General features: G+C 36.5%; 5 protein-coding genes and 1 long non-coding RNA gene across 13 annotated transcripts in view; 4 read left to right on the forward strand and 2 right to left on the reverse strand.

Annotated features, from left to right (window-relative positions):
• Window positions 1-13,352, forward strand: part of LOC116165534 (ankyrin repeat domain-containing protein 17-like) — a 37,367-nt gene extending 24,015 nt beyond the window's left edge. For all 3 annotated transcript variants that reach the window (XM_031480062.1, XM_031480063.1, XM_031480064.1), the window contains 6 exons: window positions 3,711-4,434; window positions 4,703-5,417; window positions 8,888-9,035; window positions 9,091-11,037; window positions 11,089-11,274; window positions 12,647-13,352. In XM_031480062.1, coding sequence (XP_031335922.1) covers window positions 3,711-4,434; window positions 4,703-5,417; window positions 8,888-9,035; window positions 9,091-11,037; window positions 11,089-11,274; window positions 12,647-12,682 — 3,756 coding nt within the window. In that variant the 3' untranslated portion in view covers window positions 12,683-13,352. The remainder of the gene's footprint in view (window positions 1-3,710; window positions 4,435-4,702; window positions 5,418-8,887; window positions 9,036-9,090; window positions 11,038-11,088; window positions 11,275-12,646) is intronic.
• A 122-nt stretch (window positions 13,353-13,474) lies between these two features.
• Window positions 13,475-15,702, forward strand: LOC116165535 (protoporphyrinogen oxidase-like). The gene has a single exon (XM_031480065.1). The coding sequence runs from the start codon at window positions 14,284-14,286 to the stop codon at window positions 15,676-15,678; it is 1,395 nt and encodes a 464-aa protein (XP_031335925.1). The 5' UTR covers window positions 13,475-14,283; the 3' UTR covers window positions 15,679-15,702.
• LOC116165538 (transcription initiation factor TFIID subunit 13-like) lies at window positions 15,595-16,278 on the reverse strand. Its single transcript, XM_031480074.1, has 4 exons — window positions 16,194-16,278; window positions 15,969-16,150; window positions 15,758-15,915; window positions 15,595-15,709 (listed from the first exon to the last, which is right to left on the reverse strand). Exons 1-4 carry the CDS (start codon window positions 16,215-16,217, stop codon window positions 15,687-15,689), a joined length of 387 nt encoding a protein of 128 aa, XP_031335934.1. The 5' UTR covers window positions 16,218-16,278; the 3' UTR covers window positions 15,595-15,686.
• Window positions 16,279-16,308: 30 nt separating this feature from the next.
• On the forward strand, window positions 16,309-18,794 carry LOC116165537 (mediator of RNA polymerase II transcription subunit 4-like). 3 transcript variants are annotated; one of them, XM_031480071.1, is made up of 5 exons: window positions 16,682-16,702; window positions 16,755-16,867; window positions 16,914-17,792; window positions 17,840-18,357; window positions 18,403-18,794. In XM_031480071.1, the coding sequence occupies exons 3-5, from the start codon at window positions 17,725-17,727 to the stop codon at window positions 18,573-18,575; spliced, it is 759 nt and encodes a 252-aa protein (XP_031335931.1). In that variant the 5' UTR covers window positions 16,682-16,702; window positions 16,755-16,867; window positions 16,914-17,724; the 3' UTR covers window positions 18,576-18,794. The 3 variants fall into 3 exon arrangements, with proteins under 3 accessions (XP_031335933.1, XP_031335932.1, XP_031335931.1); XM_031480073.1 differs by lacking the exons at window positions 17,840-18,357; window positions 18,403-18,794 and having other exon boundaries at window positions 16,309-16,702; window positions 16,746-16,867; window positions 16,914-17,192; XM_031480072.1 differs by lacking the exons at window positions 17,840-18,357; window positions 18,403-18,794 and having other exon boundaries at window positions 16,309-16,702; window positions 16,746-16,999.
• On the reverse strand, window positions 18,566-20,189 carry LOC116165536 (geranylgeranyl pyrophosphate synthase-like). Of its 4 annotated transcripts, none has more exons than XM_031480069.1 (8): window positions 20,143-20,189; window positions 19,774-19,885; window positions 19,574-19,728; window positions 19,374-19,527; window positions 19,209-19,329; window positions 19,022-19,161; window positions 18,875-18,977; window positions 18,566-18,827 (listed from the first exon to the last, which is right to left on the reverse strand). In XM_031480069.1, the coding sequence occupies exons 2-8, from the start codon at window positions 19,834-19,836 to the stop codon at window positions 18,616-18,618; spliced, it is 948 nt and encodes a 315-aa protein (XP_031335929.1). In that variant the 5' UTR covers window positions 19,837-19,885; window positions 20,143-20,189; the 3' UTR covers window positions 18,566-18,615. The 4 variants fall into 4 exon arrangements, with proteins under 4 accessions (XP_031335929.1, XP_031335930.1, XP_031335927.1 ...); XM_031480070.1 differs by having other exon boundaries at window positions 19,374-19,518; window positions 20,108-20,167; XM_031480067.1 differs by having other exon boundaries at window positions 20,108-20,167.
• Window positions 20,190-22,205: 2,016 nt separating this feature from the next.
• On the forward strand, window positions 22,206-24,291 carry LOC116165275. Its single transcript, XR_004144121.1, has 2 exons — window positions 22,206-22,515; window positions 22,682-24,291. It is a non-coding gene; the product is annotated as an uncharacterized LOC116165275 (long non-coding RNA).
• Window positions 24,292-26,789: the final 2,498 nt, after the last annotated feature.

Below are 26,789 nucleotides of genomic sequence, written 5' to 3' on the forward strand. Positions count from 1 at the left end.
ATAGCTAAATTTCTGTGTGCATTAATCACGTGACGCTCGAAGAAGGGGGGAAGGGGTTAAAAAAAATCACGAAATCACAAGGGAAAAAGGGGTATACACTGTGTCCATTTTTCGAGTGCCACTATGGGGATCTCAGAAAGTTGGTTAAATGGGGGCAAAGTTGCAAATTTCCATGCTGAATAAGAATCTGAAAAGAAATTTGAAATATCTTCAATACTTTTGATTTTCGTTTTTAATTTTTTTATGATAAACTATATAACGTGAGGTTAGTTCGGCGCTGTAAAACTCAAACCCCGCCGCATAAACGGCCAGCTAGCTCAGATTCTTAATTAAAAGAAGGGCTCGAGATGAGAATCTTCCACAGCGGTTTGTTCGTTTGGGCATATAACATAAGTTTTTGATCTTTGGTAGTCACTAGAAATGATTAGTTGAGCGCCACCCAATTTTGCACAAATTCTGACCTCTCCTGTATAGAAATTGGGAAAACACAAGAGAGCCAAATAATAAATTCACTACGAGCAATTCTGATTTATTAATCCTGACAAAACGGTGCAGGATCGGCAAATAAAATGTATCTTCAATACGACAATAACAAATACTTTAAATGACAAAAATAATCCCCAAATAAATTCCTGAACACTTCCCTAATAATTACGTTACCAGCCCCCTACAACAATGATCGAGCAAAAATGTAGTTAAGATTTCAACGGATGCAAAGATTGAATTAAGTTAACCCGAATAACAACTCATATAGGCAACACTGGGTACAAGTAAATTAAAAATCTTACCTTGAATAACACATACGCTGTCTTCTCCGAAAAAGAGCTCTCCTTCGAAGTTCCAGTTCTGTAACACAAAAACAAACCCCAAGCTACAACGCTCGGAACGATTATATGAGCCGGAAGGGCCAAAAATAGCTTACTCGTAGCCGGCTCGTTTACCCATACGTTAAATACAGGTGCGTTGCTCTTGAAGAGAGTCACGACCTCAAACACTTGATGCGAACAAAATACAAAGCTCCGATCATAAATCGTCGGAAGGTTACACTAGATTAACGGTATTGAAGCAAATAAAAAAAAAGGTTGTGTAAAAGATCGTATCTTCCGAAAATTCCACAATCAGCTGGTCGCTCCCGGTATCGTTTAGGTGTTAGCGCTTATCTACTCGGTGGTACGCCGGATAGCTGCCGGCAATCAACAGGTGTTCGTACTCCGGAATATTCGCAAGATGCAAATTCATTTACATACAAGAATTCATCTACTACATGGATTGACCGGTACAAGAATTCATCTACTACATGGATTGACCGGTACAAGAATTCATCTACTACATGGACCCCCTAAAAGTAATGAAGATGTACAACTCCCTTAACGAGATTTTTAATAACATACCTGAAATCGTCAGGAGGGTAATGAAAAATACTTAAATCAATGAAATATGGAAATTATCCAAGAGGTTGTGAATCTGAAAGAATTTTAGATAACATAACGTAAAAGAAAACCAACGCCATTTCACTTACATGTAGGTAGGGCGATGAACTTCCACCAGATATAGCCTCACAACGGAGAAAACGGCTTCTGAGTTACTCTACTCGACAACGCCAATAAACAGGTAAAATTGCCAGAGATTTTACGTGAATGATGGCAAATATTACCCACTGGTTTTAGAAGAATTCACAATGCCACGCTCTACAAGTACAACCTCGTTGGCTTTAAAACGGAAATGAAGTGAAAAAATTACGCGATTCTGCGCGAGGAAAGAAGCACGCGTACAAGTGACGCCATCTCACCTATATCCTGCCTAACGTAGCAAGCGTTAATTTTGAAATTTGAATATAAATAAACTAAACTGTTACACCTAGTCGCAGTAGACATTTCTAATTAGCACATTATTCGGACACTTTTTAATCGAGATTTCAAATATGGCATCCTGTTTTTAATTACGTTCAAGATTACGGAGAAACACGTGACAACTTTAGTTTTTGATATGGGCGCCATATTGAATTTTGACATTTTGGGATTACGCCTTTTTTTCTCTTTACAACGATATATCACACAATATAGTGGTTCAGTATCACATTTTTCCTAAAAATACAATTTTTCATTTTTTGAGAAGAGTGCTTTGGAAAAACAAAACGTTCTTTTGTTGTCAACAAAAGTTTGACAGTTTGATCCATCTGTCTGGTTGCAGCGTTGTCAGTAGAAATTCGATTTTCATCTCAACCGCTTGCAAAATTGCCTGCTCATATTAATTGGGCCTATCACCATATTGCTGTCTACATCTTTTAAAAGAACCATATTCGCCCAAGTTTTTATGCAGCAAAGAAAAAGATTGTTGGGCATTTAAATGAGAACTGTAGTAAATTTGGATCATATCTCTTTGATCTGCACTTGGAAAAAGGCATTTTCGCATTACAACTAGCATAAACCTAAATGACACATGAAATAAGTCAACCTTTTGTTCACAACAAAAAAACGTTTTGTTTTTCCAAAGCACTCTTCTCAAAAAATTAAAAATTGTATTTTTAGGAAAAATGTGATACTGAACCACCATGTGTGATATATCGTTGTAAAGAGAAAAAAAGACGTAATCTCAAAATGCGAAAATTCAAAATGGCGCCCATAAGAAAAACTAAAGTTGCCACGTGTTTCTCCGTCATCTGGAGAGTTATTAAAAACCGGATGCCATATTTGAAATCTCCATTAAAAAGTGTCCGAATAATGTGTTAATTAGAAATGTCTACTACGATTAGTTTATAATAAAAAAAAATAAAAACGAAAATCAGAAATTTTTGTTTTTGAGGTATCTTCAAAACTATTGAAGATATTTGAAATGTCTTTTTAGATTCTTATTCAGCACGAAAATTGGCAACTTTGCCCCCATTTAACCAACTTTCTATCTCTTAAGATAAGTGAGATCCCCATAGTGGAACTCGAAAAATGGACACCGTGTATATTTATTTTTGACCAAAACGCACAATTTCTCAACACGTAACCTTAATGTCTGTTTGGAGGATATGAGTATTTAATGTTTTATTCTGTACTCTTCTGTAATTTTTAATAAATTTTCTTTATTAGCCAGGTAAGTGAGTTTTTACTGGTGATAGAAGTTCACTGTCGTCTCCTATAGAGCCACTAAAAACCTACCTGGTGTATAATTTACAATATTTCATTTGTTACTCAATTATAAATAATAATGAACATATCTAAGTAGTTCTCAAATTGATATTGAAGAAATGTCTAAAATATCATGCTATCCATGTAACAGACTTCACATTTATTATACTCAATGAAATTACTAAACTGTAAAATTTTTCAGGACAGCTGTCCGTAGCCTTTACCCGTTTGCGTTTTGTATTTTCAATCAAAGTTTATTATTGAGTAACAAATAATATAAACAATGCCTCTACATAGGTACAATTATTATGACGAGTAAATTTTCCACGCCATCCATTGGTTAGTAACATTTGTAGCTATTAAACATCCGAGGTAACAATTCATATGCGCCAGACAAGCTTTCTTATTTGTAGAGTTTTTTTAAAATTTAAACAAAGTAAAGACAAGCATATCGCATATTGTAAACATCAGGCTGCGCAATGCTAAGTTTAAAGCATAAAGAGCGAGATTAGTAGTCAAAAAGAAAAATTACAAGCAAAATCCCCATTTTATCCCGTTTTATTTTGCCCCACATTATTTTAACTGTTGTTACAGACTGGTCTGACACCTCTAATGGAAGCCGCCAGTGGAGGTTACGTGGATGTAGGTCGAGTCCTATTGGATAAAGGTGCAGATGTGAATGCAACACCTGTGCCATCTTCCCGAGATACGGCCCTCACAATCGCCGCAGACAAAGGTCACTGTCGGTTTGTCGAGCTTTTGCTGTGTAGAGGCGCTGCCGTCGAAGTAAAAAACAAAAAGGGTAACTCTCCACTTTGGTTGGCCGCTAACGGTGGCCATCTTAGCGTTGTCGAACTCTTATATAATTTATCCGCCGATATCGATTCCCAAGACAATCGAAAAGTGTCATGTCTGATGGCGGCTTTTCGTAAGGGTCACGTTAAGGTGGTGAAGTGGATGGTAAATAACGTTACTCAGTTTCCGAGTGATCAAGAAATGATTAGATATATCTCCACCGTTAGCGATAAGGAATTGTTAGAGAAATGCCAAGAGTGTGTGAAAATCATACGAGCCGCCAAAGAGACTCAAGCCGCAAAAGCGAACAAGAATGCGAGTATTTTACTAGAAGAATTGGACATGGAACGAAGTAGGGAGGAATCGAAAAAGGCAGCCGCCGCGCGAAGGCGAGAGAGAAAGAAAAAGAAGAAACTGGAAAAACGGGAAGAAAAACGTCGCCTAACCGAAGAAAATAAGAAAAACGAAAAATACATCGAAGATGACGATAAAAATGAAGATGATGATAAATTTGAGGATGAAGGTTTGTTTTTCTACATCAAATATTCATTAATTATATTTCATTTATATGAAAGCAAGGTCGAAATGTGCATTCCTTTTCATTTATACAGGATATTCCTAGTTATTAGGGAGAGCCAAGTTTATCTGGGACACTCTGTATAAAAACTATTGATATGAATGAAGGAGCTCACTTTGGCCCTCTTTCTATGTATCAGTCAACAAGTACAAGCGCTAAATCAACTATTTTTCCAATAGCCATTCATGCTTACTAAATTTACACAATTTTGTAGATAATATCCAAGATATAACAGAATCGGAATCCCCAATACACAATGTTGAAACTGTCGATAAAGAAGAGGGTGATAGTGGAATTGATGCAAATAGTCAGGGAAGTTGCTCAAGCAATGATGTAAAAACTAAAGAAAAACGCAAGGAGAAGAAAAAGAAAAAGTGCACCCAAACATCTTCGAGTTTAAAAAAGGAAGACTTTCACGATCCGAGGTGCAGTACTACGCCCTCCAGCTTAAGTCAAACTAAAGCGCATTCTTCAAAAGAATTGACAGAGAGGCGAAACGACAAGAGCAGCGATGCCCAAGCAAAAATTGCGCGAGGCACTCAAAACATTAAGAAAGGTTTAATTTTCGAAGCGACTCGACATCCCGCCGAGCGAGACGATTTTGAGGCGACGGGAAACGAAGCTTACACCGGCTCACGAAGCAAAAAGGGGCAGCATGACGCCGAAGTGCAATTGATAGCTTCAAAAACCAGTCCGAAGCAATCGAGTAAAAGAGACGAAGGTTGGAAGGAAGTTGTTCGGAAATCGTCCGTACAAACCGTCACCACTACAGAATCCGGCGTGAAAAAGGTTTCCGTACCTCTAAATGCTATATCTAGAGTAATTGGTCGTGGCGGCAGTAATATTAACGCAATTAGAGGAGCGACCGGTGCTCACATTGAAGTCGAGAAACAGAGTAAGGGTCAAGGTGAAAGGATTATTACTCTGAAGTAAGTATAGTTTTTATTTTGTCTTCTTGATGCTTTTCAATAAATATTGTGTAGGTTATTTCGTAGTAAAATAAGATTGTTTAAAAATACTAGTTCATTTTTTTCAAAATTCACTTTCTTAATTGGGTAATCTTATTTTACTACGAAGTAGGGAATACACTTGCAGCAGATAATTAATTTGTGGCACTTGCTTACTTTCTGACATTCTTTTTTTTTATCACGGTCTACAGTGGTTTATAAACATGTAATTGATTAATGTGTAACTATTTTGTTGAAAAATATTGACTAACCTAAAAATTACATGGTTTAGGCACAGGACACCTCTCATAAAAATTGAAAGGCACACAAAAGGCTATCGAATAGAGAAATAAACTAGTGGTAGTTCCATTTGAAAAAAAATAGTTGACATTTTGAAATTTGGAAACTTTACTATTTTTTGTGAACACCCTGTATCACTAAATCCAACTTTCTCATTACCAAAGTGTTTCCTTTTATTCTGCCTCACATTATTGATTAAATATATTTCTTAATTTTAAAATCAAGGTCGTTACCATGTATCAAAATGGAAAAAAATTAATAATTTGGTAACATCAACATGCAGAGATTAAAAAATTACATCGAAACAACAAAAAATATACAGGGTGTTCGATTTAAAAAAATTAGTTGTCTATTGACACCGTAAAATTGGGACACCCTGTACATTCAAAATAATTTCTGTAGATGGACAACTATCTATACTTGACATTTGCAGAAAAGGTTTTTTGATATTTTTTACCAAGTATGAGCTAAGAAAAACTAAGGCACTATTGCAAGACCCTGTATACTGTGGTGAGGTAAAAATGACCATGTTTATTAGACATTTAGTCTAGGGAATAGAGGGTTTTAACTTGCAAAATGAGAAGTGGTTCCAATTTCTTTTGCATATCATAGACAGCCATCTGGTGGTTAAGAATCTAAGTTTTCGACCTCCCACCCCTTGTGCTTCCCCCGTACCACTCCCAAAACCCCTGAAATTTGGATGGTTTCTTAGTTTTTCAATCATATCTTTTTAATGGTTCACTTTAGAAAAAAATATTGTAATCAGAAATTGTAGACCATAAAATTCTACACAATTTTGATATACACTACTTTTTTGTGAAATGTTTATTAAAAAAGATATAGAGCTTGAGAGTTGGTTATATTTAAAGAATTCTGAAATTTCTATGTAGATGTTTTAACCAAATTTCATACTTTATCTCTATAATTATGAGTTTTATGAGAAAATATCTTGAACTGTTTTTCCGGTTTTTGGCGATTTCCGCGAATTTTTGCTATAGGAATAATATTTTTTTATTTTTGTTTATTAAAATATAAGTCTTCCCGAAAATTATGCTACCCCGCGCAACTCTGTACGATGAAAAAAAATAGATTTTTCATCCCCTTGAAAGAGGTGATTTTTTACAGAAATCGTGAGATCTTGGAAACGGTTCAACTTTATAGGCCCATTATCTTATCATTATCTTCTGTTTTATCATAAAACAGGTTATGTTACCTCCAAATTTCAAACACCTACGACATTTTTTCGCAAAAATAAGAATAAAAAACGAAAAAAACAGTTTTTCCGGTTTTTCTAGGAAAATTTGAGGTTATGTGAAAATAGTGCAGATACAAAAGTTGCTCATTTTTTTAATCTCTATAACTTTTACATTTAACATTTCCGTCTAAAATCAATAGTTTTGCCACAATTTGCAAAATACCACTTTCCACCCATTTCAACTCCTTAATTTCACCCGCGGAAAAATTCAGCTGTTCTAATTATTTTTTCCCAATATTCATTTCACCTGCCTGAATAACCCGGTTTCGCCCGGTAACTAATTTTTTTTGAAAATAAATCATTTTAGAGCTATTTAGCCTGGACTATTTTTCTAAATTCGCTTTTTTAATTGGGTCATCTTATTTTACTACGAAATAGGGAGTACACTTGCAGCAGATAATTGATTTGTGGCACTTGCTTAATTTCTGGCATTCTTTTGTTTGTTATAATCACAGTCTACACTGGTTTATAAACATGTAATTGATTAATGTGTAACTATTTTGGTAAAAAATAGTGAATAACTTAAAAACTATGAGGTTTAGGAACAGGACACTCCTTTTAAAAATGGAAAAGCACACAAAACACTATCGAATAGAGAAATAAACTAGTTGAAAAAAAAATAGTTATCACACTTTGAAATTTGGAAACTTTACTAATTTTTGGGAACACCCTGTATCACTAAATCCAACTTTTCCATTGCCAAAGTGTTTCCTTTTATTCTGATTCACATTATTGATATTTATTTCTTAATTTTAAAATCAAGGTCGTTGCAATTTATCAAAGTGGGACTTGCTTACGGAAAAAAATGTATAAATGGAAACTTCGGCATGCAGAAATTAAAAAATGACATCGAAACAAAAAAATATACAGGGTGTGTTGCACAAAGGTTTTTTGATATTTTTTACCAGGTATAAGCTAAGAAAAACTGAGGCACTATTGCAAGACCCTGTATACTGTGGTAAGGTAAAAATGATCATGTTTACTAGACATTTCTAGTGTTTCGTTTTTAGGTAAGTATTCTATCACTCCATCCTCCAACCATTTAGTAAAGACCTCATTGTAGACATCATAAAAATTATCCTTCAGTCTTTTTGACAAAAGATTAAATAACAAAGGAGGTTTGTCTTTTTTCCCAGTACAAACTCCATAGATTAGATATGGCAACATCCTTTGAAAAGCCTTTATAAGCATGGATAGTCGGATATGAGGTTTTTCCATCCTAAAAGCGTGGAATGACTACTAAACCACAATCTAGGATATGCTTATGTCTACAAAAAATCTTACCAGCTATATCAGCTCCATCTAATATTTCTATATGTCCATCTGTTGTATCGGTTATTTTAATACTTATATCTGCTGCAGTTCTTCTAACCAAGGTCCTCTTTTTATAGAACTAATATGGCTACAGACCAGAGGTTGGTCTAGGAGCTCAAAATTGTAGCTGTATTTTACTGTCGGACTGTTTCAAATTCGTGGCTCACATATGGGCGTCCATTAGAAATAAGAAAGTAGTAGACTGTAGCTTGCTATACAAATTCTTAAAATAGATTCAGATTCCCACAAAAAAAATGGCCCATAGAAGATGTAACAGGAACCGTCCATTTCCAACCATCTTTTCACGTTTTGGGTGGTTTTCATTGCTACTTCTGCAAAAGTCTGGGTGGTCAAATTCGCCTCTTCTTTTGATGAGTCACCATTTTGGAAAGCTTCTTTATTTTACGGCCGCCTTTGATTCTTTTTTTGAACACATAAGAGGACAGTGTTTTCCTTGGTATTTGTTGCATTTTTCATTTAATTGACATCTTCGTGCAATATGACTAAACTTTGTGCACAAATGACAAGCAATCGGTGCTTCCTTTCTACCAAATTAAGTTTAATTTTTTCATTTTTGTTTCAGGGGATCTTTGGATGCAACTAAACAAGCTCATTTGCTAATTGCCGCTTTGATCAAGGACCCAGATGTAGATATTCTGCAAATGTTACCAAAAACAAACAAGTTAACTACTACGACTACTACCTCCCTGTGGGATAAAACCCAGATAGGGGTATGTGTATTGTAAAAATTATTTGAATAGTGTCACCTCTCTCCTTTTCTTCCAGACAAAAAAGGTAGCGGGTAAAGTTGTCAATACATCATCAGCCGTTACTACTATAGCGTCGACGCAACAAAAAAGCATTACAGTTATCTCCTCTTCGTCAGTAATGCCCCAAAGATCTCTCACAATAATTAAACCTAGAGGAACAACAATAGCAACGGCGCCACGTGTAACCGCTCCCCGTCTTGTAGCACAAGCTGAACGGAACGCAGCAGCACAGTTGGCATCCACCACGAAAAATACAATGTCCTACACTACTGCAATAATGACGACATCTCGGGCGACAACTAAAATAGTTACAACAACTGCCACTCAAACTTTCGCCGCTAAACTAACAGAAAGTACTTCGACTAGTCAACTTCCCACAACTCAATCCTTACAAAAGTCGAGACCTTCGCAGTGTTTAAATGTGCCACAGGGAATTGTTGGAGCGCCAACGGTGCAAACATCGAGCACAATTATTCACGGTCAAGGATCACCAAAGCATCATCGTCCCACACCTACGGCATCCGCACCGCCTACTATGCAACATTTCCAAACTACCGGAAAGTTTCCCTCTTTCGCCACTCCTACCACTCAAGTATCGAATATTTGTAGTGGAGTGGAGATGAGAACACACAGTCCCATACTACAACAGGCAACGTTAATCCCAGTAACTTCGTCACATGTGGAAACGATACAACCGACATCCATTTCAAATGTGACGACCACCCAAGAGTATTCACTTTTTAACTCCATGGCGCAACAACCGACCTGGAGACAAGAAACTGAATCTCACAAACCGATTAATTTTGCCGCAGTTACCGGCGGCAATACGTCTCAAGTTCCTCCGAGTAAATTTGTGGATAATGATCCGCCTCCGCAAGTTGACGCCTCGAAAGCGCCAGGTTACAGAGGAGCCGCGATGGGTTCGCCTGTTTCATCCAAAACTAGCAGCAACAGCACGACACCTCCAAGTTTACCTTTAAGTTCGGCATCTAATTATCCTACTTATCCTGAACAACCAAAAACGCAACCCCTTCCCCCAATTGGTACAAATATCATGCATAATCGATCAGTTGCTCAAACAAACCAACACGATATCGCGAACAGTCATTACTACCCAAGTTCCGATTTACCTTCACGTTCCATGCAGCATCTGGCCCATTCGGACACCAACTTATATAAGACTGGATCTACCGGGTACCCAGAACAGACTCCTATAAATATGTTGAATATTCCAGTTGCGGATTCGCAACCGCACTTGTTGTCATCTTACCATCAGTCGAATTCCATGCAACATCTCAATTATTCTCAATCTCAGCAGCAGCAGCAGCAACAATCCGTGCAAATCAGTGCGACGCCGGTCAGTATGTCGAGATTAAACCCGAAAGCGCCGGACTTCTCTGTACATACGATATCCAACAAACCGCCGCAGATGTATAACGGGTATGCGATGGGAAATAATCAAAACAACTCGCTGCATACCATGAATAAATCTAGTATGAACAACTACCACAGATCGGCGATGAACAATCCTCAGCAAAATCGCTGGCATTTACTCCAAATGCAGCAGCCCTTCACTCCACAGCAAACCGAATTGATTAGCGGAATGGCGGGCATGACCTTACATAACATTGCCAGAGCGGCAGGTGGTGAAATCCTCGAAAACGGCGGAGAACTAAACACAGTGAGCAACTCGCCTGCTATGTCCCCAAACTTACCACCGGCTCATAATCTACATCCCAACGATGGGCATTACATGGAAGACCGTAAACAACCGCAACCTATTGGCACCGAACGGGCTCGCAAGACCCAAAATCCTAACATGGATAACAACTGGATGATGTCAAACGATTCGAAAATGATGGTCGGCCGCCAATGGACGGGATCAAACAATATCGATCGATATCCTATATTACGAAACCAAATGGATGCGGATTACATTTCACATCCGTTAGACTCATTCCAGGTAAGCGTCTCACGTAATTTTGGCACAATTAACAAAGAAATGACGACGTAGCATGGAATGCCATTAGAAAATCCTCACAATTACGCTAGCGGGGCGCAGTTCCCCACTTACCTGCTTCAACAACAGATGACAACAATGCGCCCACTCGATTTCGTTCCCAACGATCCGCTAAAGATGGAACTGCCACAATGGGAAACATCGCGCCCAAACATGACTGATTTACAAGAAAAACCACACGTAAGTATTTAGGAAAACAGGTTGGTGTAATTGGAAAGTTAGCGAAAATGTAATTCCATTTTTGCACATTTCCATAAGAATTCGAAGGGAAAGGTGCCCCAGTATAAGATGGTGAAAAGTACCTTTTTTATTGAAATAATTCTCTTACCGCTGTCGGTGATTCAGATTCATTTGGGATGTGTCTTCACCCTTGGAGACTAATTACAGAAAATGGCCTCAAGAACCTCAATTTTTTTCTCTTCTTTCTACCTTAATCATTAAGGGTGTTAAATGATGGAGAAAAAACTGTGACTCACATAATACACTAGTTATAAGGAAACTAACCATATGTACTGTGTCTTTGTCACTTATTAAACACCTGCTCATTCTTTGTTTATTTTGTTAATTTAAAGTGCACCAGCCAAACATACGGCAAAGTTTTTCAAATTTTTCACCCTTATTTTCTAATTTAACACTATTCATGATTAAGGTAGTAAGACAGGGAAAAAAATCAGCTTTCTAATGATATATCACATGACCTATGTTCCCACTAAAAAAAATTCAAGATGGCGTCCGCACTTAAAACACCCTGTATAAAAACAAGTCTTTTAACCTCAAAATATCTGAAATACTTTCAAATGACTACTAAACCACGATCTAGGTTATGCTTATCTCCATGTAAAAGCTTACCAGCTAACACGTCTATATGTCCATCGGTTATTTTAATACCTATCTGCTACAGTTCTTTTCTTACAGAACTAACATGGCTACAGATCAGAGGCTGGTCTAGGATTGTAGCTATATTTTACTAACAATATTAAAATTAAGGTGTTTATTTGTTTCAAGAAGTTATTGTGGATGCATAAAATTAGGCGCTCTTCAGAAGGATTTTGTCTTTTAAAAGTAGACATACTTACGGAAAAATTATACACGTAAATCCCTATGTCTTCTTCTTAATGAGTATAGTTAAGTAATATACAAATTATAAAATCAAACACTCCATTAAATTGTTCACTAAACGTCAATAATTGCGGACCTGCAATTTACATCAAACACCAATAAATTGCGAGTGGCGCCATCTAACTAACAAGCGGAAAGTGATCAAAGGGAGCCGTCATGGTAAAGACAGTGTGTATATGTAGAACTTTCATGGTCGTTTGCACCAATCTCAATAATCATTGCCATGCTTCAGCTAAGCTCCACTTAAATTTGTTGGTGCAAACGGCCATCAGGCCTTTTAAAATGCTAATTAATAACACAGGTAAGAGAAGGGCGAAAGGGGATGCAATGAATCTTCCTTCTTTAAAGGTCACTTCACTATTCTATCCTGGATATCCTTTGCCGTAATCTCTTTTTTTTTTATTCAGGCGCTATGTTAACTATATTTTTTTAGGGTTGGCCGGGTTTGACCAACAAGTGGAACCAATAAATTAATTTACAACAAATAGAATTTCGTACTATAAGCGTTTTTAAAGTCCATTTATCCTGAAATTAGCTTTCTATCTTTGTGATGTTTGGGATACAAATTTTGCAGTAGTATTGAATCGTAGTTTTGTTCAAATTTTTGTACCCAAATGTGTGCATGTTATACGAACAGCGCCAACTTTACCAGCGAGACGCGTAATATAATTGAATTGTTAATGTAATCGATACCAGTCGAGGTTGTCCTACTTGTAGTACATATTTGCATGTCTCATTTGTTTTGATAACTGCTTATAGTTTATCACTTTTACTTTTTCTGTAGCAGATTTTAAACATGATTGATATCAGCTTCGTTAGTGGTAAACAGTCGAGCTGATCCAATTGGAGTTAGACATATAATACTAAACACAAAATATATATTGTAGTAGCGCAGTGGTGTTGAGGGATTGGCGATAGAGGCAAATGTTTTAATCATCATGTGGAATATAATTAATTTGTTCTCTATTTATATTTAATTTTATTTCTAAGTGCAGTGTTGTACGCAGCACATTTGAGTTGCGCATAGCACAAACACTATGGGTATCGCTGACTCCCATGAATATGTAGGGTTATAATTATACGGAATATGTAATATTGCTTGTACATGAAGACTTAAATATATCTTTATGCACTGTAAATCATAAATAAAGGGTCTTAATACCTCTCCTAACCTAAAGGCTAAAAGTGCTCCTTTATTAAATTACGCTTATTTATCTCTTAACAAACTACTAATTTTTCCACAGCTTTATAGGTCATTATCTCCTATCCCAGGAGATGAAAGATTCAAAACTTTAAAACAATCAATTGCCCCGAGAAAATGTATATAGTTGGACATATTACGAGTTGGTCAAAAAGGAATGGAAAACCGTTCGGATACAATGTAGCAGTAAGAGCATCTGTAAGTTGTTTTGGTTTAAATCTAGGTGTATCATAATATATTGCAATTAACCTTCACATTGGGCTGGTGGCGGTAATTTGCTTAAGAGCACATGTTGCATAGCAAAGGAATGATAATCAACTAATTGACTACCAAAATTAAGCTGTGTAGACATATAGTGAAGATCGTTATGGAATCAGTTGGCATGAATCATATTGTAAATCATAACCTGGGCTTAATCAAGTAGATTGGGCCAGTGACCACGGAAGGGCAAGGAATCAGTTTAGGGGATTGTAGAGGACAAGTTTTTTGTCTTTCATTTTTTTGATAGAATGTATAGGAAAGTGTCTTGCTGTTTTACCAAGAATCAACAAATGTTACAGTGAGCGGAATAGGACTTTTTCTATTTTGATTTTTACATGTTATTTTCTTACAGATTTTTACTAACAACCAAAATTGGACCACTATTAACATACCCCTTTTATTTCTGTATCAAATTGTACCATTTGATGAACATGACCTAAGAAATCGTGCTCACGGACGTCTAAAAATCAAGGAAATATGAGAATAGTTTGCCAAACATTAGTAGTGAAAATTATTTAATTCGTCAATGATACGCCACTGGAATATTTTCCGGGAAATTCTAACTTCAGGGTACTGGTCCTAACCTCAAATCGCTAAGAATATAAACAATGAATAAAGTAATATTGGGAGGTGGTTTAAGCGGTTTATCTGCCGCTTATTATTTACGCCGCAAATTCCCTTTGCAAGAAATAACATTATTGGAGGGGTCCAGTCGTACAAGTGGTTGGATTAAATCGACAAAATATGACGATTTCATCTTCGAGCAAGGTCCAAGAACGATCAGGCCACAAGGCGTAAAAGGAATTAATACATTGAAATTGATCGAAGAACTTGGATTAGAAGACGATATCAAATTTATACCTAGAAATCATCCGGCTGCATTAAATCGTATGATATACGTCAATGGTCAGTTGCATACTTTACCTTCGAGCTTATTGCGAATTTTGACTAAACAGCCGCCTTTTTCAAAATCTCTACTTAATTATCTCGTACGCGAAGTGGGACAACCTCGAAAGTTTATACGTAGTAATGACGAATCGATTTATGATTTCGTTTACCGTCGATTTGGTAAGGAAATAGCCGATTACGCCATCAGTCCATTAATTTGTGGCATTTGTGCGGGAAATGCGAAAGAAATTAGTGTAAAATTTTTAATGGAGAATCTATTTACTCACGAACAAAAATACGGAAGTATCAGTAAAGGTTTACTGTACGACTTCTTCAATAAAAGTAAAGAGAAGCCTTTACTAAATTCACTTTCACAAAGAGCCACAAGGGAAAAGTGGAGTGTGTATTTCTTTAAAGATGGTATCGAAACTCTGCCGCGGCGGTTGAGGAAGTTTGGGGAGGAAAATAACGTTAATTTTATGTTAAACAAGTTGTGTACCAAGATTGAAATCGGTAATGAAGTTTCTCTGCATACAAATACCGGGGAAATAATTCGTGCAGATTATCTAATATCGAGCATCTCTCCTAAAACACTAGGTCAACTAATTGTAGGTCACAGGGACTTAAACGATTTGCTAGTAAGCATTCCGTGCGTCAGTGTCTGCGTTGTCAATTTGCACTTTAAAAATGAGTTGTTGGAACAAAATGGGTTTGGATTTCTTGTTCCTCCAAAAGAAAATATACCGATCTTAGGTGTAATTTTTGACAGCTGTTGTACAAATACTAAAGGGTCTACCAATTTAACTGTAATGATGGGCGGATACTGGTTTGAAAAGTATTTTGGTAAAAATCCCACTCGTGAATTGCTATTAGACACGGCTCTGCAGCAGCTTAACACAATTCTTGGAATAAAACAACAACCAGACTTATACCAAGTGAGCATTTTACAAGACTGTATTCCTCAATATGTTGTTGGTCATAATGATACAGTTAGGAAAATTCACGATTACTTGCAATCAAAAAAGTTATCGTTAAGCTTATGTGGTAACTCATTTAGTGGTGTAGGAATTAACGATTGTATATACTCTGCTAAGACAACAATAGACAACTTGTGATTAATTTATTAAGTAATTGCAGCATCTTTATCTACAATTCATTAGCATTAACCGAGGCGACACTTCTATTCGCTCTTACCGGCATATTTAACTTCATCAAAAGCTTTTCTCGCTTTCTTCAGTTCTTCATTCATAGTGAGCAAGTCCTTAACTCGCGCATACTTGCGCGCATCTTTACGTACTAAGAACACAATATCCTCAACTTGCACTCGACCAGTTCGACCAATCTCCATTGCCCTAAAGTATCAAGTGTAATTTTTAAAGGAAATTTGACAAAGTATGTATCGTACTTGTGTGTCATTTCTGTTATGAATTCTATTACTAAATCCTCAATAATATCGACGCTTTCCGTGTAAGGATTTTGGTCATCTCCGAAACCGTACATCATGCAACGGAGTTCTTTACTGAACAACCTTTTTCTGCCAACACTGCATAGTGCTAGGGTCGCTTCCGCTCCTTCCTCTTCTTCAAACTAAATGGGACGATTTAAAACACGTAATCTTTAACGTTTTTACCTGTTCCTCGTCTTGAGTTGCCATTGACTTCTGGGTATTGTTTATGTTTAACTAAAGAGGTTTGTTGGGGTAATGCTTTTGTATGTATAAATAATGATAAGTATGCTAAATGGTCTTGTAGAGATTTTCAACGTTGCACTGTCAAATATCAATTGCCTTGCCATTTTGTTGATAATTGGAAAGTACCATTTTCAGATAATAATTATTAATAATGCCGAAATATTATTGTGATTATTGTGATACTTACCTTACACATGACTCTCCAAGCGTTCGTAAAACCCACTGCACAGGTCGTAAGCACAAAGACAACGTTAAGTTTTTCTATCAAAAGTGGATGGAAGAACAAGCCCAGCACTTAATTGACGCCACCACAGCCGCTTTTAAAGCTGGTAAGATCGCAAACAATCCATTTGCTACAGCAGGAAAAGGTGTGGCGATTCCACCACCAGCTGCGCTAACGATGGCTCAACGTCCACCAGGTCCGGGCGCACCGGGAATGCTTCCGCCAGGTATGTTAGTCGAATTTTGTTTTTGAATAAAACTACCTTGTAGGTGCTGCAGTACCGCCAATGATGATGGGACCTCACGGTCCTATGCCACCAATGATGGGAATGCGACCTCCCATGATGGGTATGATGCCAATGGCCCAAATTGCACCTGGAGCTATGGGCCCTGTACGACCTGTTATTAACGGCCCACAAATTAAAAGTTAATTTTTAGGTTTAGTGGTTAGAATAATTTATATTCCGACATATTTGTTTTATGATTTTAAGAACAATATAATATAAATTCAAGTACAGATTTTACGTCTGATCCGGTTGAGGATGTTATATTTATGCTCTAGTGTTATAATGTCCGGAATCAAGTACCTGCTCAACAAAATTTAGAAATGCAAACGTATGGGTCTACTTTAGAGGAGTCGCTGAATAAATCTCGGATGCTCATTTAACATTTACATACATTTGGATTGGATTTACTGTAACTAAGTATTCTTCCAAGTATCGATTGTTCGATCTTGTGCCTTTCTCCATTGCTAAGTATCTTCCTTTCTTTTCCTTCATGTTCCTCCCCCTTGTGCCCACAGTTCCATCATGTGTAGTAGCAAATAGTTTTTTTTCTTCAATGTGACCCACTCAATTATGCTTTCTTTGTTAGTAATTTCCATGATTGATCTAATTTCTTCAACTCTTTAGTACTTCCTCATTCTTCACCCTGTCTTTTCCAATAAAATCCTTCCAGCATATCCAAGTTTGCGTCCATTATTATGCTTTCATCATAACCATATAGCATTACTTTTCCCATACTGTCGTTGGCACTTGTCGCCATTTATTCATTGTCAGTTAGAGAGTGAAGGTGAAATATGCAACCATGATGATAAACGTATTTTTTTGTATATGGAAAATATATTTCGAGCTACCGTGTATATTGTAAATCAAATGGTGTGGGAAAAACCCAGAAAAACCGTGGCAACACTGCAAACATAACCTCCAATATTTTATTTTCACAAGGAAAAATAAAAATTTGATAATTTATGGCTTCGCAATTAAGCACCAAGGAAAAACTGTTGAGTTTAATTGATGATATCGAGTTAATCTCAAAGTAATTAATTTAATTATCATTACACTGACGTACAAATATTTTTTTAGAGAAATGATAGAAAATGCAATTGCCCCCAAACACTTGAAACTATCCTGTTCGGATTATGCCCAACGCACACAGCTTTTGGTAGCAAAAGATACAGAACTTAAAGAGACCTTAAAATTGGCATCGGAACAAGCGAAAATTGACGAAAAGATGGATATATTAAAAGCAGAAGTTGATCGACAAGATCAGGACATTAATCAATTACAAAAACAATTAAAGGAAGCGGAACAAATTTTATCCACGGCGATTTACCAAGCAAATCAGAAGCTACAATCGATTCATCGAGCGAATAAGCGACCGGTGTCGTCGGAGGAACTCATAAAATTTGCACATCGCATTAGTGCATCTAATGCTGTATGTGCCCCATTGACATGGCAGCAGGGAGACCCACGTAGACCTTATCCGACAGACATCGAAATGAGATTGGGGTTTTTAGGGCGGCTGAGTGATCCAATTAACGGTCATTTATTGCAGCAACAGAATAATATTTCGGAGTTGCACAGGTCTGGACATCCGGGAGGTAAGGGTGTAAGCTGTATATGTCATGGTTAATGTATTTATGTAGACATACCTGCCTCGCAACCGAACCAGTTTGCATGGCATCCGTCTGGTGAAATTCACATGAGTGTGGGTCAAGGTAGCGTGCAGGTGGATACACGTAATCATAAGCAAGAAACGGAAGATGTTGAGGTTATGTCGACTGATTCAAGTAGCAGTTCATCGAGCGATTCTCAGTAGTACTTAAGTTTATTTGCTATATAATTTTGAAGTACAATAATTATGGAACGTTGTCGTCATTTATCACTTTAAAGAAATTTTCAATCACTTGATCCATCACCGGGTTACCACCGAGCTTCGCTACTTCGAGAACTGCTTCTTCACGTAGCTTGACTAATTTTTGTCTTGTATACTCGAAACTTCCAAATTTTTCTAACAATGAAACGCAGTATTTCTTTACTTCGTTGTCTTTCGTCCGTTGTCTAAGAATATCTGAAAAGTTGATAAGTCAATATGGAGCAAATACTTAGGATACCTACGTATTATTTGTCCATCATTTGGATTGCTCTGGATGCCGTGGACAATTGGGAAACTAAATTTACCTTCAGTCAAATCCTCGCAGTAACTTTTATGCCTAAAATACTACAATTCTTGTAAGATAAAAGCGATAATGTTCCGCTACGTACGGTTTTAGAATGTAAATTTTGATAATCGTCTAGAATTTGAAATGATAAACCCAAAATTTCGGTTAGTCGTGTGAAATCCTCTTTATTTTCGCTGAACAATTGCATTAAACGGATAGCGAGCATGAACAATCCACCAGTCTCTAAAAGTGGGAATATCAAGTGACGGCGTGCCCAACCAGTGACTTACTGCGAATGGTCATCTGTTCGTATTCCTCTTCGCTAGGGCAAACAAAGTTATCTCGCCAGTACAATTCCATCCCTTGTCCTCGGTGTAAGTTTAATAATTGCTCAGTATACACTTTGGTCGCCTATAAACGATCACATACAACAATGAAGATTCGAAATTGTTTACCTCGGGATGATTCAATTCCAGCACCTTTTCTAGCGCTATAAATATCACATAATTGGCAGCATTAATGGTGCTAGCTATTCCGTAAATGCTGTGTGCCACCGGTATCCCTCGTCTTAAAATCGAATTATCCTGTATGTCGTCAATTCTAAAAGATCTAGTTTTTACTTTTTATCGGCCAGTAAAATAAAAGGGCTAATTACAAAAGGCTGGCGTTATGCAACATTTGAATTATTTCCTCGATTCGCTCTAATTTATCTTCGGATATGTTTAGCCAGTAGTTAAAAGCCCTGGCAAGCTTTGATCTAATGTTTTTACCGGGTGTTTGTGTAATGTAAGTAAAGGGTTGGAGTAGTTTCTGGAAGAATGTTGTGTACATTTGGACAAAGTTCATTTTACTCACTTCATCCTGTGATTTATCTCCTTGTTTGCTATGTATCGAATTTACAGATGACCTTGTGGACATTATTTTAAGTAGAAATGAAGGAACTTTTGCCTGAATTTAATTAGAGTTCCTACAAGTTGAAACTTACAGTTACTTTACTAAGCAGTTCTCATTGAACAAAGATCAATTAATTAGTCATATGATTTTCATCAAAACAAAGGGGAATAAGCAACACATGCAATAACATTATTCTTTTATGGCAATTTGTATGGAGTTGAGAATTGAACTAAATTAAACTAAAAACAACAGAAAATAAAACCAAATAATAATTAAAAATGTTATTAGGCTTTACCCAACTAAAGATTTTGAGGTTATGTTAATACATACACGATGTTTTGTTATCAACGACAGAAGAAGCAGTGTTGCCAGATGATCAAATGAACTATACAGGATGTCCAGCTGGGATCAGACGAAAGACAATCACATTTTGAATATCATAGAAATAATCAAAGTTATTTTTGGGGAGTGGAACAGAGTATATTGAGCACCAAGATTACATCTCGCTTTTGTAATTTCTACCCGGTGAATATAATTAACTGATACAAAGTTTGAGGATTTTAAGAACTTAACAAGTACAGTTAATTTTGGTTTACTGATTTATAATATGTACAAAGCATCATATATAAAACAGCTTCAACGGAATGCGGTGACCGGTGAACGCTGCAGTGGCGTACGTAGAAATTTATTCTGGGGGGGGGATTAAACAAGTTCGTGGCACATGCAGTCACCCAGTGCGTACTAGAAGGGGGGGGGGGGGGGTAAGAAATAGAAATTGGGTTGCACGTTGCACAGGCGAAAAAGATTAGATTAGAACGGTATTTTATTTCTTACTGCTGACAGGCCCCTTTATTGCTTTTGCTTTAATTAGTAAACGAAAATTTTGAATAATAGGTATATTTATGGGCAAAAAGCCAATTTCGACACAAAATTCAAAGGGCTGTAACTTTGATCTAGTAGTCCGATCTTGGAACTGTTTGAACTTATGGATTCTACAGGCCACATTCTATAAGAAAATTTTTTTTCCGGTCGATCTGAGACAATTTTTTTTTTCTGGGCAAAAAAAGCAGTGTATTACCTTCTTTTTTTCCCAAAAATCGACTGCACCAAAATTTCTCGGGAAAAAACTTTTTCTTATTAATTTGGGTGCGTAGAATCCAAAACGATTCGTACTTTTTCGATTAGACGTCTCCATCAAAAGTTATGGGCACAAAACCAATTTCGACAAAAAATTCAAAGGGGTGTAACTTTTGAACTAGTAGTCCGATCTTGGAACTGTTTGGAATTATGGATTCTACAGGCCACATTCTATAAGAAAATATTTTTTTCCGGTCGATCTGAGACAATTTATTTTTTTTCTGGGCAAAAAAAAGGCAGTTATTACCTACCTTCCTTTTTTTACCAAAAATCGACTGCACCAAAATTTCTCGGGAAAAAACTTTTTCTTATTAATTTGGGTGCGTAGAATCCAAAACGATTCGTACTTTTTCGATTAGACGTCTCAATCAAAAGTTATGGGAAAAAAAAATTCCTGTTTTTAAAATTTAAAATTCTTATTTTCGTGAAAGTCAGGACTCAGGTACCTCACCTCAGTAGCAGTACTAAGTGGTCGAATCAATCTTAAAAAATCAAATCTGCAAATATTTTGAAGTAAACCATTTGTTTAACACTAACCAATTTGGATTTCGATCTGGAATGTCCACCACTATGGCCATAAACCACTTAGTAGGAATGATCGTTGATGGTTTTGAGGCTGGTCTGTGCACAGTCTCCATATTCTGTGACTTGCAAAAGGCATTCGATTGCGTTGCACATGGCATACTGATCAATAAACTAAACCACTACGCATTTGACGCTATTAGTGTAGAACTTATTCGCTCATATTTATGTGGCAGAAAGCAATGCACTTACGTTCATGGATGTACATCTACTTTCATAAGTGTAAATAGGGGGGTACCACAAGGGTCCATTTTGGGACCGGTATTATTCTTAATTTTTGTTAATGATATAAATCACGCCGTACCCGATGCTCATCTCACACTGTTCGTCGATGACACTACTGTTTCAGAGCTGCGTGACGATGTGGGGGAGGCATCCGCGGTCGCAGAACAATCGACTAGGAAAATTGCAGATTGGTTCCATGCAAGCGAATTATATATGAAGGGGTGAGTGGATGAAGGCGGTATGTGACATTTTTTCAAAAAATGAGTTATTGTAATGAATGAAGGGGGTATGTGTTAAACTATTTTTTCGCACTGACACCTGTCCTGTTCAGCCAATTTTAACGAAGATAGCAGTGTCATGAAGGAGGTATGTGAACGCAACGATGTATACTTCTGGTGGATGAACGAGGTATGTTAAATAAAGATACACATACCTCTTTCATCCATTAGCACAAACAATCAGCTGTGTAACATACCTCTTTCATGCTCCATATAGCCGCTGCAAATCAGTCGTCTATTTAAGGTTATATTGTGTAGTTGTGCCAAAGTTTTGCATTTGGAGGTATGTAATAGTTACAATAAATGACCTCCAGAACAAGGTTAATGATAAACTTAGCTCTAAACAGAGATACTAGCAGTGAAACAGTTGAGATTAATTCTAGCAAAAGTATTGAAAAAAGTGAAAACAGTGATTCTAACCCAAAAAGAATAGTTTCAATAAATGGTGATGATAGCAAAGGCAACGTGTTCCAGGAACAAGGTATTTACTTTTCTTCTCATTTGAATAAATAGGTAATTAAAGTTAGTCTACAAGAGCAAAGTGCAGGGTTTGTAGAATTTTGGAGTCATAGGCTGGATGTGAACTGAACTCTTTGCAATGCAGGCAGAAGTTTGACACCTTTTTAAATGTTATTTTTATTTTGTAGGATCAAAGCCATTTGAAGGGTATATACATAGACCTCAAGAACGTCCAACCTTCTACATCAAAGCAAAATCTCTATGATGGAGAGGAATACGACATCGATGAAAGTGGCTGTAGTGATTTATTTGGTGAGTCAAGTGACGAATATCAACCAAATGAAGAAGATGTCAGTGATTCAGATGACGAAAATGTAACAGAAGTGAGAAAAAAGAAATTTCAAAACACCAAAACCAAAAGACATAAAGTAATGGAAGATGAGAATCCTTCTGAGCTGATGGGTGAGTACAATGATCAGATGTTGTCACAGGACGACCATACACCACTAAGTCAGACAAATCATGTAACTCTTGTTGACCAAAGTAAGGAAGAGCAGACTTCGTCTCCAGTGAAATAAAAAAAAAATGCTTCTCCCCAAAATTAAAAGTGACTAGAAGAAGACAGAGAAATCCTGATAAATGGAAGAAGCGCAGATCGGCCATTTTAAGAGAAAGAGGGCAGGCCTATAAAACTTACAAAGGTGAGACCAAACCTGCTAAAAATGTTGAAGCAAGTAATTTGTGTCCTGAAAATTGCCGCCTACAATGTTCTAGTGCATTTACCATAGTAGAAAGAGAAGCAATATTAACATCTTTCTATGCATTAGACATAAATGCTAAGAACTGTTTACTTTTTAAGAGTATTATACTAAGCCAACCAAAACGGATGAGAACTGGAGCAGTGAAACACAAGACCGCTTCTTACAAATATACTGTCGCATACAATGCCAAACAAACTATTGTGTGCAAACGGGCTTTTGTATCATTATATCAAATAAGTAACAAAAAAGTTGACTTACTCCAATCAAAAATAAAGGCTGGCTTAGCTGCCCCCCCACCAGACAGAAGAGGCAAGCATAACAACAGACCCAATAAAACAACTGAAAATGTTGCAGCTTACATCATCCGTCATATATCTAGTTTCCCTGCTGAAGAGTCGCACTACTCAAGGAATTGTAACATTCACAAGAAGTACCTTTCACCAAATGTGGTTTTATAACCTGGGTATCCATATTGTAGCGAAAAATATTGACCAAACAGTTTTCTGTACTTGGACAGAAGATCAAGCTTCCAGGGGAAGCAGTGAGATTTTCAGTTGTCTCCTTAGAGTTTCAGAAGTTGAAGCTTCACTCAAAGAGAAAGACCATTTAATAATTTGGACAGACTCGTGCGCCGGGCAGAATAAAAATTTTCTAATGATTTGTCTATATCAATATCTTGTTCAAAGAGATCATTTTAAAACTATTGACCACAAATTCCCAGAGGTTGGTCATTCTTATTTAGATTCTGACCGGGCGTTTGGGCGAATAGAGAAGAGATTACGGAAACATCAAACTATCTGCACCCCTGAAGAGTATCGGGAAGTCATAGCTTCATCGAGCAAAAAAAATTTGGTCATTAACATGGAAAACCACTTCAGAAACACAGAAGATTTGCCACAAAAAATGAAACTTTTAAACAGAAAAAAAAATCTCTTAAAAGAGAAAATCCATTTCAGAGATGGAATCAAATGGATTCATGTGGACGAATTTGTATCTTACCTCTACAAAGAGAGTTATGACTTATGTGTCCCCTTCTTAAAAGTTAACATTCGTAAAAGTGTAGCATCCATTGATACTCTTCCTCGAGACTTTTACATCCCAAGGCATTTAGAGAAGACCGGATCTCTATCTCAGGAAAAGATCGAGAACCTAAAAGAACAACTGTGCTTTGTGCCAGATCAACATAAGTGGTTTTTTGAGCAGATTTTATTCGAGCGCCGAGAAAGTGGCAACGATGACTAAAGCAATGTTAATAAGTTTTTTTTAAAACAATATACAACTAAAATATTTTCAACACTGTAGTTATTTTTATACTCGCCTATCCACAGCACACTTAATAGCTCCAACAGGTCAACATAAAAGCATAAGTGTAGGTACATAACTCCTTTTTTCAATATAAAATATTGTACAAAAAATTGGAAAAAGGAGGTATGTACAAAATAGTTATTTATATAACAAGAGCGCAAAGTTCAATTTCGCGCATTGAGACTGAAGATATTTTGACGAGGCGAAGCCGAGTTAAAATATCAGTCAAATGCGCGAAATAACTTCGCGCTAGCGTTATATACAATATTTTTTCTACAACTGAACCGATTGTTAATTAAATTGCTGTTTAAGTTCAACTTTGTCCCGTGCGCGAAATACTTTTTTTCACTGTTGACGATTTCGCGCACGTTGTCAAGAGCAACCTTGCTTATTAATTAACCGATTAAAAATCTAGTACTTCGCGTTTCGAAATCCGTCAGAAAATGACAGGTTTTTTTGACAGTTGTAGAAAAAATATTTTTTGTATTTTTCAAAAAAAGGTATTTTAACTTTTTTTACTTCTTGAAAAAATTTTGCCCACTATAGCAACACATTTACTTATTTTGAACCGACAACAGCTATTTAATGTAAAAGTTCCAGCAATAATACTTTAAAGTCAATTATCTCAAAATGAACCTTTGGCTACATAACTCCTTCATCCACTCACCCCTTCATATGAATATGAAAAAAACTCAAACGTTAATTTTTTCACATAAAATAGAAAATGCAAACAGTGTTGAATCAATGAAATTCCTGGGTGTTTATTTAGATCCCAAACTAAACTGGTCCTCTCATGTTGACTACGTTTCCACTAAGATTAGCCGTAACATATATGTTATACGGAGGCTATATGGACAGGTAAGCGTGAAAACTCTGGTTTTAGCTTACTATGGTCTAATACATTCTCACATTAACTACGCAATTTTTTGTTGGGGACACTCTCATCATTCGAAGCGATTATTTTGCCTTCAACGCCGGGCTCTCCGCGCTATTACAGGAACCCCTTACAGAGCAGATATCAGGAGTAAATTCAGCTCTTTGGATATACTCACGTTACCATGTTTGTATATATATGCGTGTCTACTGTATGCTAAGCAACAATCACATTGCTATACTCTACAAAATCAAATCCATAATTACCGTACCAGGGGTGGTGAACTGGTGAGGCATCAATATATGAGATTGCAATGTAGTAGATATGGGGCCAATTATTACAGTCCTCGTTTTTTGAACAAATTACCTCGCAACGTAGTAAGGCTACCATCCAAAACTTTCAAAACTAAAATTAAGACATTTTTAAAAAAGCAAAGTTTTTACGACATTAAGGAATTCTTGAATTGCCAATAGTCCTCATCCGATTTCAATGTAAGTTAGTCATTAAATGTTTTTGTCCCTTGTTTTTTATCCTTATCAGAATTGACGTTTGTAAACAAAAAATTTTTGTGTTAACAACAATAAAGATTATTATTATTATTATTATTATTATTTTGGTCGGTGTTTCTTGTGAGAACTCAGGTCTAGCCTGGTTAACTAATCGCACGGATTAAAATCAAGTAATTTTTATTATTATTATTATTATTATGGTCGGTGTATCTTGTGAGAACTCAGGTCTAGCCTGGTTAACTAATCGCACGGATTAAAATCAAGTAACGATTAGTGTCTGTGTCTGTGTCTGGTGAAGTTATGTAGGGTCCTAAAAAAAATAAAAGAAATAAATAAATAAAATAAAATAAAAATTCACACCCTCACATTGAAAATCTAGAGATAGTATGTATTTCATACTTACCAACATAGCTATTGATGGGCACAATAGCCAACGCTATCAGGAAAGAGGAAAACAAAACAAACAAAAAAATCATTATAATAATTCCTGTAATTTTATTAAATGGAGTTTATTGTGTAAGTGTTTCTTTGGCTTTGCGTTTGGGTTGAATACGAATGGGTTGTGATAACGTGGTGTGTTTCTGTGAAGAAGGAGTTTTGTGTTTTTTAACTGTGCTAGGACATGTAATTTTATTGGGTGGACCTGTCTTTGTGGTGCATGTTGTCTTACTTGTATTTATGGTGTTTCTTTGTTCTTGAAGTTGTATTTGTGTGGTTGCTTGGGTTATTATTATTATTATTATGGTCGGTGTTTCTTATGAGAACTCAGGTCTAGCCTGGTTAACTAATCTAATTATTATTATTATCGGTGTTTCTTGTGAGAACTCAGGTCTAGCCTGGTTAACTA

Source organism: Photinus pyralis, unplaced genomic scaffold, assembly GCF_008802855.1.
Source record: "Photinus pyralis isolate 1611_PpyrPB1 unplaced genomic scaffold, Ppyr1.3 Ppyr1.4_LG3a, whole genome shotgun sequence".
Classification (NCBI taxonomy): domain Eukaryota; kingdom Metazoa; phylum Arthropoda; class Insecta; order Coleoptera; family Lampyridae; genus Photinus; species Photinus pyralis.